The sequence below is a fragment of the Esox lucius genome, chromosome 15 (genome assembly GCF_011004845.1).
Source record: "Esox lucius isolate fEsoLuc1 chromosome 15, fEsoLuc1.pri, whole genome shotgun sequence".
Classification (NCBI taxonomy): domain Eukaryota; kingdom Metazoa; phylum Chordata; class Actinopteri; order Esociformes; family Esocidae; genus Esox; species Esox lucius.
In genome coordinates, this window is record NC_047583.1 from 33,430,895 (window position 1) to 33,442,710 (window position 11,816).

The 11,816-nt window shown below is 39.1% G+C and overlaps 1 protein-coding gene across 4 annotated transcripts in view; it reads right to left on the minus strand.

Annotated features, from left to right (window-relative positions):
• LOC105030282 (MAM domain-containing glycosylphosphatidylinositol anchor protein 1) overlaps positions 1-11,074 on the minus strand; it is a 439,262-nt gene extending 428,188 nt beyond the window's left edge. The window contains exons 1-2 of one of the 4 annotated variants that reach the window (XM_013133057.4): positions 11,041-11,074; positions 2,698-2,787 (exon numbers count right to left, since the gene is read on the minus strand). In XM_013133057.4, the coding sequence (XP_012988511.2) occupies positions 2,698-2,764 (67 nt within the window). In that variant the 5' untranslated portion in view covers positions 2,765-2,787; positions 11,041-11,074. Of the gene's footprint in view, positions 1-2,697; positions 2,788-4,113; positions 5,113-11,040 lie in introns of those variants that run through there. The other 3 variants (XM_020053829.3, XM_020053828.3, XM_020053830.3) reach the window with 3 other exon arrangements.
• Positions 11,075-11,816: the final 742 nt, after the last annotated feature.

Here is an 11,816-nt window from a genome sequence, read left to right on the forward strand (position 1 = left end):
ACATGAGAAATCCTCTAGTCCCCTGATCAGGAAAAGCAGATCTACAAGGAGCTAAAATGTATGCTCGTCATTCTTATACAAATGAAAAAGTCTGCAAACATTTGTGTTAAATACATTTTAGGTCAATTACAACAAGGAACGCTTTTCAAACAGAAATGAAAACAGGTGTGTGTATGGATTTTGAGTTATATGCACCGTAGCAGTCAACCCCAATGACAACCCATTCTGGTCTCCACTGGATTAGACTGATGAGGGTTACTTATTTACTTCATGACAAGGGTATAATAAGGATCAACAATGCTTAACTCACGGCAGACAGTAAATCACATCTGTCCTCCAAAGTTGGCAAAAAAGTTGGCTTTTTTATAGCCACTTACAACACAGTCATGTCCCAAGCACGATGGCAAATTTCACATTGTTCATCATTGTCTTTTTTACAACTGTGTAACATATATCCGATACAACCAGGTCAGTGGGAGACCAGATGCTTTTTTTGTATTGCATATGTTCACATTCCTTCTGCTTGCAGCCTAAACCTAAGTCATCATCAGAATAATCATCATGACAAATGATCGCAATGGAATAATGCTGACTTATGAGTCTTTCCTAGACCATAGGCCTACTACTGACATTGGTGATCATGTGACTGCAGTGATAAGACCATGAGACCATACTGTCGAGTGCAACCGTTGACACGCTGCAAATAAGGGGAAATGCCCTGCAACAACTAAACAAATACACAATAGAACAATGCGAAACCAATTCATATCAGGCAACAGATCATTGTCCAACATGCAAAACAAGCATTTCATGAGATAGGCTTTCCAGAAACGTAGACAACTTGCAACTAAGTGTCAGTTTCCTGAAATCTTGTGAATATATTAACTAAAACAGGACCTCGAGGGACCATGAGATATATCCTACTTGACTGACATTCAGAGTACCTTGTGCCATTGTTTGGAGAGGCATGAAGGGTAAAATAAAAAATAAAAATCTGAAAAACATTGATTCCTTGAAAGTGCTTTCCTTTTGATAAATGTGCATACATAACCTAGGAAGCAACAAATTGTATCAGCAGGGCTCAAAACATTTAATTTGGCTTTGCAAAAGACTTAGGCATGGGCGTTGTTAGGCCTGGGCTTCCAGGCCTATAGACCAGAATGTTTTATGAATAGCCCCAGATATTTTTTTTACAAAAACAAAATTAATATAATAATAGCCCCTGATCTATTCATCTGTAATTCTAATCATGCAATAAAGCCCTCAAAAAATATGAAATTATTGAGTAAAAATGCAAGTGTTTTGGGTCCTCTGTGTGTCACTCAAGCAGCAGATCTACATAGCACTATTTGGTGTGAGCCTGCCGAGAGGAGAGTGAGTGCACCAGTAACAAGGCTTGTCATTGTTGTCATCGGATTTTGGCGGATATGGACGATTATTTTTTTTAATCATTATTTTAAGTGAAATATAGAAGTACAGTTGAAGAGTAGGGCTTCACGATTCATCTAAATCGCAATTTGAACATGTGCGATTTCTATAACTCTATAACTAACGAAAGTAAAAGCCACAACCCAATAAAGTAACAACATGCGCGGGTCTGGGAGACAATATTAGCTGTGCAGGCACTCGGAACCGCAAATTATAATCAGTCAGAAACATTGAAGATGTGGCGTAGAGAGCAATGCAAAAGAATAGTGCCGAGTAAGACTTGCTGTTAGGGAGAGGAAGAGGATCGATTAAGAAAATGAACACTGAGGACAATGTGATAGAGACTAGAGATGATTTGGTGCCGAAAAATAATTCATTTTCTGTTGTTTGGGAATATTTCGGGTTCCAGAGAGAGAAGGAATGTAGGCCTAATATTACGAACCCATAGGATGGTAATTAGAACAATATGCAGCATCACAACAAACGTATTTCAACACATCAGACAGCACCATAGGGACCACCATGAAAAATGTGTGGTGAAGAAGTCAAACCTCTGGGGTGGGGGTCGGCTAAGTCCCGAATGTATTGTGATCCTAGCAACACATCAAATATAAGATATTTGCGTGGTGGCTGTCAATTTTTTTATTTTATCTAAATGTCTGAAGTCTAGAAAACAACCTCAGTGGTCAGAATCGATATTAGAAATCCAGGACCACCGGCAGTGGACAGCGACATTCTGAGGCGCATCCACTTCACATGTGCAAACTTATATTTAACCCAGACTTCATTGTGCATAATATGTAATGAATTGCTAATTTAATCAGAACTTAACTTTTCATATCCCAACTGTAACTTACAAAATAGCAAAGTCAAAGTTCTTCAACAGCGTCATCTGTGCATTGAACGCATACAGGAGTGAAACATCTGAAACCTTCAACTCCTGGAGCTATAAAATGCGATTTCTTTGCAATTTCTACATATCCTATAGGCATCTTGTGTCACGAACGATTAAGACTATATGACGAACTTAGTCCGGCCTAATTTGCATTAGGTCCATTATTATTCATTATGTATTTATTATTATCACTGACAATACTTATTATAGTTTAAATAGTTAATCAATGGTAAAAGGTAACCAAACTGGACTGTATCAACTCTGCGTAGAATGTGCAAAAACTCAATGAACCTAAATGCGACACTCATTACACCTAGCATAATTTGGAAACACACGAACATACACATAGGCCTATACAATGTATTGTTTCTTACCGTAAACTCCTTGCCCTCGTGCGTACGGCGGGATGATAGAAAATAACAAAATCCAGAAAAGCTCCATCTTCAGGTCCGATCCCTCATAACCTAGAAGGGTTGGGAGAGAACGTTTCTCAGTCTTAGTATAGGAGGGCATGAGAACCCCTTGACTTGATAGAAGTAGATCGTAGCAAGTACCAGCAATAGTAGCCAAGTCGAGTTGATAACTCAGACTGGAGAACAAACAGAAGTCTATCAAATATATGTTTGTTTTGGCCCGGAAATCGTGTCAACTCCCTGGCACAGAGAATTAAACCATAACAACTCGATGGTTGAAGTAATTTCTCGTTACTGGAATTGTTTCAAGCCGGGTTAAACGACGGGCAATTCAGACCGTGGATTATAGAAAGATTACTGGACGGCTCTGTCGTGGTCCTCTCGGAAATGACAGGATTGCCTAAAGTAATTATGTTGTTTCTGAAATTGCAAACGGGCAGGTAAGGGCAGCGAGCATAATAAGATACAAAATAGGGGCCTGGGTGCTGAGATCTTATCATCACGTGCATTCTACGCACCTGTGTACATTCTAAAGATTCTAAGGATTGTGAATTGAAAAAGTTCCTCACATAATAGGCGATCAAATTGCAATACAACTATTTACAATTACAAACAAGCAATAAAAAACCGAATCAATCATGTTAACTGACATTATGACTGACAATATGTGATAGTGTGGTTTCATCGAATGGCTATTAAGCAAACAAGATAACACAATCAAAATTAGTTGATGTGAATGATTGATTCGCCTTTTTAACAAAATTCGGAAACTGATTTAGCTTTTTCTGTGCCTTAAAATTATGATATATTTGTGGATTCATGGGAAATGCACTTGCTACTTTACAAAAGTAAGAAAACTGTCTACTGGTGTACATCTAGCTAAACCGGTGTGCTTTTTAAAGCAACAAGAGTTTGTATTTGTTAAGTCCGCAAGTGTTCCCAAACCTTACCCGAGTGAGCGTGGTGACCTTAACGGATGTTTGGCCTGCTAACAGCCCACGTTTGAATAGTCAATTGCGCCTCGTATGGAACACAATACGTGGATGTTCGGGACGAAGGGTTTGGGAATTTATGCAAGATGAAGTCAAACTTTTAAGCCTGTATTGTATGTCTATGCAGCGTCTTCCTATAAGTGAAGCAAAGGTTATGTATAGTATCGGCTACCGTGTAGGTAGTGTATAAAATATAAATGTACAAGCAAGTACTAATTGCGTCCTTTATCACACTATTACTATATTTTGGCCGTGCATCATGTCTGTGTTTTGTCGAAAAGGAAAAAAAACGGAAACAATTAACTGGGGCAAAATAAATGTGTTCAAATCGCTAAATAGCCTTAAAATTGCATCAATGTGAACGTGTTTTGAGATTTCCATTTACCTTACTCCTAGGTGTAGCCTGTACAGCTGGTGGGCTGTCTTGAAACTATTCCGAACCTTTACGCGGCTCGGCCTCGATAGCTAATTCCTTTTTCAGGCACCCGTGGAAATGTCTTACCATAAATGCGTTTTAAACTAAGGTGTCCTCACTTAGATATTCCGTTTTTGTAAAATGCATTAGTTCCAAAATCGACTTTAGTCGTTCTCAAAAGAAAGTAAAAATGTTATAAAAATCCACTGGTTAACTTTTATCGCACCGAACCGTTCGTAAAGGATTCTTCGGGGCAGCTGCTCCTTAAAAATCGATCGTCTCCTTTCCCTTTCTGCGTTGAATCTGGGATTTTTTAAATTTACGTCTCCCAATTCTTCACAGAGCCCCACTGGCTACAGATTTTAGTCCAGCTTAGGTTAGTGTAATCTAAGACGCAGATAATTATAGTTTATCAAAATAAGGTCTCACTCTCTATACACTACACCACTCCTCTCGTGTCTCCAAGTAGCCTACTGTTTGCCAGTGGGTTGAGTGGAAGTATGTGCACAGACTGAGAACGATGTGATGGACTTCGGGCCAAAAGGGGCACGGCTGAGAGGCGCTCGTATCACTGAACAGGTTGTCAAAGACACGCTCATGTAGCTCCTCACTCTCTGTCTCTCTTTCGATAAATCCCTCTCACACTATCTCTGCCTGGCTTTCTGTTACCCCCTTCTCGCTCTCTCTCTCTCTCCCTCTCTCAATTTAACTTCGAGTTTCCGTCTCCCGCTGAACGCTTGACGCTGCAGGAGTGGTGTTCACAAGATTGACCGACGATTTGACGTGAGCCAGAGTGGTGGAGGATAGTTTCCGATGTTTTTCCTGGGTGGGGGGGTTTGTAGTGGGAGTTTTCTTGAATTTTGCGACTCGGATTCCACTCGTTGAGGATTGCCAATTATAAGCAGTGCAGCTGCAAACAGGTTCTGCCTACTGAAGACTGGCCCCTGCTCCCGACGGGCCAATTAGATAAGAAAGCGGCCGGGAAAGAAAATCAAGAAAAAAAATCAGTCCCTCTCTGTTCCATCCCCTGAAGCTCTCCCTCCTCTCATCTCCGTCTACGCCTCTCCGCGTGGTGTCGACTTTTCAGATTTCTACTCAAGGCAGCCACAAGGCGGCGTATTTTAGCTAATTAGGACATGTTTTAGAACAGTTATAGAACAGAATTGGTCACTGTTGAGCTTCAAATGATATTGTAGACTCGTGAAAAGCAAACAGAAGTGTTACTATTTTTTTCATTATCATGTAGGTAGTAGCATCTAATGTGTTGTCCCTTTTCTAATGGACTCTGGGCATTAAGATTCAGGTTGTCAAATAGGGGCTCTGTAGCGGCTCACTCCGTCTCTGTCCGTCACTCTCAGTTCAATTCCAATTCTATTGTCATGGGAAATATTTGTTAAAATTTGAAAAGCAAGCGAAAAATATCCCAAATAATAACACACGGTAAACCTAAATATAAGTCAGTCTCATGAATATACAAACACACGGACCTGATACCAATAATAAATATTGTACCGTGAAATATATCATTAGTATTTCCGTTGATAAGAGTTTCGATATCTGAAGGAATACGCTAATGGCCTGTTCATTCCTTAAGTCAGCTTGGCTTCACATTTAGATATCGTCATCTTTCGTGAAACTTACCGGTCAAAGCAAATGCATTGTTCATCTTTGCGTGTCTCACTTTTGATATTCACGAGTAGAGTTAAGCTCCTTACAAATACGCTTGATGTGGAAAATATATCAATGCTCACACTGCAAACTGGTCCATTTATAGCAATACGACACAGCTGTTAATAAATAAAGCAAATTATGTGAGGATTTTGTTCGTATGAAGCCTGCAAATGTAATGGCACTTGATTAGTCTTGGTCAAGTTAAACTGTTATATAGCAAATATTTTGTTTTTGGAAGTGGAGGAACCTACAACCAAGCTATTAAAGAAAAGTACCCTGCAATTTGCCTGGCTAACTATGACTGTCCTGAACTAAACTTGAGATATTCCTACAATCAGTCTTTCCATGATGCATTATAAGTATATTATGATGCAAAACATGCATAAGTACCAATAGCTAAAAGTGTGTATTTGCACGTAAAGTGTGTATTTGCTATTCATCAATTATTATTTCAGAATTTGTGAATTTCAATAAACAATTATTTATATTAATTAATTAATTAATTCACAAGGAGTTCTTGTCAATACAGAATATAAGGCATTTTAATGGTTGATTATTGGTTCTAATCACCATGCAGCTGGTTGAGTGTGCAAAGCTGTCATCAAGGCAAAGGGTGGCTACTTTGAAAAATCTACAATATGAAATGTGTTTTGATTTGTTTAACACTTATTTGGTTAATACAAGACTCCATATTGCATGTGTTATTTCATTGATCTGATGTCTTCACTATTATTCTACAACGTGGAAAATAGTCAAAGTAAAGAAATACCTTTGAATAAATAGCTATGTCCAAACATTTGACTGGTACTGTACATATATATGAGGTTATAGTATATTTGTCAAGGAATACATTTGTACATGTGCGTACATGCATTTGTAGACTGCATACATGCACCTGATAATTATTGTAGAAGCGCATAAACCATTTAGTCATTATGAATACCCTATTTCGCAGCCCCTAAGGTGTGCACTATACAGTATTTGCTTTCATAAATGTTTTTATGTGTTACTCCCCAATAGCTGGCTTTATTAGTAGGCAGAATCTGAAGCTTCAGTAAAAGCTAAAAAGAATGCAAAATGGCTACACTTTCTCCAAAAACACTATGATCTCTTATGCTATCCAGTGTAGCCAAAATAACGGGTAACTGGTTCTAACTTTATTCTGTACATGATCCTGAACATTATGGGATTTTAATTACTTAAGTAACTCAGTAACCACACCTGTCAGGAAGCCCTTGCTTTCAATTATATCCTTTTTCACTCATCCACTGAAGTCTTTCCTTTATTTTGATAAAATCTGTGTGGGTTAGAATTTGGCCTATAGCCCTTTTAGATTTGACCTTCGCCTCCATTTTCTGTATTCTTCTGCTATCTGCTCAACATAAGCACATCAATTTAAAAGGAGTAAATCTGACCCATTTAAAAGCATTCTGAATACAAGAGATATTAAATCATTGACATCCTGTTGGTAATTGAGTAGATTGTTACTGTTAAACACAGTAACACAGTAAAATACTAAAATAGCGGTAACAGTTGTTTATTGCTGCATATCTTTTTCTTTAAAGGCCGTAATTACCAAAATTATCACCACACACTGACTTTCTCATCCAGTATCCATTGAAAGATTAAGACCGTTAATAATCACTGAATGAAGTCTGCATAAAATTTGATTTATTTTCATTCAGCAATTTTCCAAAAGCATGAAAGCCAGACCAAATCCCACTTTCTCATCCTTTCTTTGTCTATTTCTCTCTCTTTGGTTTGCAATCCCTGGTCAGCAGCCAGCATACTTGGAATAATTTGCCAAGAGAGCATCAACACGGCTTAAATCAGTTCTACACACTACATTTTGTGCAGCTCAGTGTATGTGTTTGTGTCCTTGTAGAAATACGCTCTGGGTGGCAGTCACTCTAGCCTGCTGCCCCTTGTTGTTGGAACGTGACCCGCCTCATCTTTGTAACGAAACCTCCCTCATCCATGTTTCAAGTAGAATGGGCAGAATCTCTTAAAAAAGCATTGTAGGAAAATGTACAATACATTTTGGATCTTACTCTCCAATTAAAATTTTGAGATGCAGATGAGTACCTAAGGAATTCAGTAAATAGGCCTTTTCAAAAGAGTCCAACTTCCAGTCCAAAATTCTTCTCTCTTTTCTCATTCAATTACATGATGTCAAATTAGTAGCTACGCCATTATTATAGCAGAAAGGCTTAACAGCAATATACATCTACCGAGACATGCCATAACTAGGGCTGTCACGATAGCAGATTTTCACTACACTGTTATTGTGGCCAAAATAATTCACAATAACGATATGATTGCGATATCTATAGAACATTTGATGAAAAATATAATAATAATGCTATCAGTCAAAGAAAGAAAGATATACAAAAGAACAATTACACTTAATGGATAGTGAAAAGGTAACGAGAAGAAACTAATAAACAAAAGATCCACAAGGCCTAACATCAAGGGTAGTTATTGGAAAAACGTGAATAGACTAGAAAAACGGTGTCTTTGCATTAATTCAAACACTAGTGTATAGGCCCGGACTTGTAGTTCAACCACATGCATCATTTCTCTATTATGTGTATTATTAACATGATAGCAATATTTAATTTTTTTAATATTACGGTTATTGTCAGGTTGTACAGGTATATACCCCTAGCCCTAAGTATGCCGTTCTGCTTCTTTTCATACCAATGACTTCAGCCAGCCTTTGACTAATGATTTTAGTTTAGCATGCAGGGGCCTAAACCACCTGAAAGACAGGATAGATCATGATGAGATGATGTGAAAGCTGCGCCGGTCTACATCTCCCTTAACCTGGAGTGATGCGAGGCAAGTATGCACCGCCAATTGGAGCCTCCTGGTTACAACCGATAGTGACGCACCCACAACAATACAGAAAGTTCCAGTGGAAATGCAGCTCCGGAAAAAAGCAAGAGACCACAGCACCTTTTCTTTCCTTTCCAAAAAAGTCTAAATGGAAGCTGTCATCAAGGCAAAGGGTGGCTACTTTGAAGAATCTACAATATGAAATGTGTTTTGATTTGTTTAACACTTATTTGGTTACTACAAGACTCCATACTGCATGTGTTATTTCATTGATTTGATGTCTTCATTATTATTCTACGATGTGGAAAATAGTCAAAGTAAAGAAATACCTTTGAATTTATAGCTGTGTCCAAACATTTGACTGGTAATGTACATATACATGGGGTTATAGCATATTTGTCAAGGAATGCATGTGCATGTATTAACTAATATGTAAGTGTATAACTATTGTAGAACCGCATAAACCATTTAGTCATTATGAATACACTATTTTGCAGCTCCGGGAAAAAATTAAGAGACCACTGCAAATCTTTCTTTCCTAAAAAGTCGAAATGAATCGTTTTGAGTGAGGAACAGAAGTGTTAAAATTAAGAGACCACTGCAACTTGAACGCTTCTGTTCCTCACTCAAAACCTTCCTTTTCGACTTTTTACATTAATATCTGGCTGTTGTATAACATGGCATCTTTTGTGAACAGGCAGGTCATGAGCAGGCGCATCCTGTTTCGTTTCTCTCCTGAACCATTTAGGACCATTATTATGTTATATTTTCATCTCTCTGCCTACAGGCGGTAACGTGATACAATGTTCTCGGTGGAAGTTCTCCTCTGGTTTCCTACTGGATGTCTCCATCAATGTAATTTCATCAGTGATTGAAATATGCCTGCATCACAAATGGCATGCTTTTATAGTGCACTGATCTGATCTGAACTAGTGCCTGCATTATTGGGAATAGTGTGCATTCTAGGAAGCACAGTATTGTTTCTTAATTAGATCCTCTCCACGGCTAACATGAACGGTGAGACGCTGTGGAGAGGATAACTGCATTTAAAGGAAATTAAATCCAATAGCGGGTTTCCTACAGAGGTAAACGGACATGTAGATACATGCAGACTGAAGGAGCGATGATGAAAGATGATTGGAGAGATCAGTGACTGTGTAAATGACACTGTGTGCCCACGTTGTTTTACAACATTGTTTGTGACTGATGCAATTGAGATAGGTTTGGTTGAAGTGTGCTGGGGAGTGTTTTGGGTTCGAGGCAGTGATATAGTTGGTGAGGTGGGTTAGATGGATAAGAAAATATTTTCTTCTTTATGCAAAGAGTAAAGTAGCAATTTAAATAACAATCCCTATACATGCAATGCTTTTTCTTCTGTAATGTTTGTGAAGAGAAATTTTGTAAAAATTTGTTTTGAGGGTGATTGGGGAATTTATCCCAGGGGCAAGAATCGTTAAGAAGAATCTATATCAGAAACAATACCAGGTGGACAAGGACTGAGATGACCACTTGGGCTGTGGGAGGCGACAGCAAAAGTTACAAGAGGATACCTCAGCCTATAATTCAGATTAACCCTAGTCCCTCATTAAATAAATTACTGTGACAAATTATGGCAACTGAGAGAGGACAGACTGACCATAGTCTCCCAGCACATTAACTATTGCACTGAAAAGACTATGTACAAATAGATGAATAGTTAAGTTGGTGGTCAGGCCAAGTTAAAGGTTAGGCATGCTAACATGGGACAAAACTGTGTATTTTGCAGTGAGGTTGACTACTCTTGTAGGCCTGAGCACTCATTCCATAGTAATATTAACATCCACATAATTTAGCATAGCAATTTACAGTAGTAAGTACATTTTTGTTCTGTCCACCCATGTGAGACCAACACTAGTGTTAGCAAATGCTCTTGCCAAATGAGATACAGGTGACCATAATATACAATAGTTGTCAGAAGTACTGACACTTTAGCACTTTCTTCAAAATCTCATATTCTTCATATCACTGTTAATATTACAGATTTTGATTCAGAACATATTATTTTAATTTAGGAAATAAACAGAAATGCCACTAACTAATGTATTGACACCGTAACCTCAATATTTGGTAGCACATCCTTTGGCCAAAATAACTGCAATCAAATGGCATGGATTTGACATGGATTTGGGTAAAAAAGTGTTATTTTCTTCAAAGGCTTCATTTTGTTTTCTTTAAACATAGATATTTTGAGCTTTAGAACAAAGCTCTTATTTGGGTTCATCTGTTTGTGGCATTTTCAGGAGTGTTTTGAAAAATTGCAATCAAGCTTTCTTGATGTCTCTCTGTCTCCTTCCATACACCCCCAATCATTGAGTTGGCAATGGATGGTGCTGTTTGAAACTATCATACCTTGTGTCTGAAGTTCAGCTTGAATATGAATGGCAGTTGATCAAGGTTCTTTCTCCACTATTCCAACATTCCTTTGCTGTGATCTTCCATCAAGTTCTCTCTTGTCCAGGGAAGTTTGTTACAGTGGCATGGGCCTTAAACTTCTTGATAACATAATATACAGTAGACAGTGGCGGTTCTAGCTTGTGTCACGTCCTGGCTATGGCCCTAGCCATCTCTGCACTGGGCTAGGTGCAGAGATGCCACCTTCAATCCTTTTGGTCTCCCCAATTGGAGGCAGGTGTAGATCGTTGCCTCCAATTGGGGACCATATTTATGTTCTCTCTGTGGTTCATTTTGGTTTTGTGTTTTCCACTGGATACCCTACGTCACTGGTTGCTGCTTTTGTTTTGTTTTATATTCCTTTTTTGATTAAACATGGATTACGTCCACTATTCTGTCTCTGCGCCTGTGTCCTATCACCACCACGACCGTGACAGAATGAACCACCTTCAAGCGACACAGCAGAGATGGACAGTAGGGGAACTCCTTTGATGGCCTGACAGTGATATGGAGGAGGAGGAGAACCAGCCCAGCCCAGCACTGACCCCAGAGGAGACGTCGACGGAGGCGACGTAATCAACCCACCGTGAGTCAGCCCCAATAATATTTTGGGCGGTTGCTATGGGGGCGGGCAGAGGACCCCGAGGCGCGGCTGCCGTCCCGGAGGGGTGGGAGGACGAGCCCTTGCCAGGGTCCGGGTGTCGTCGTCCCGCCCACTGGGTTGTTCCCGGTCT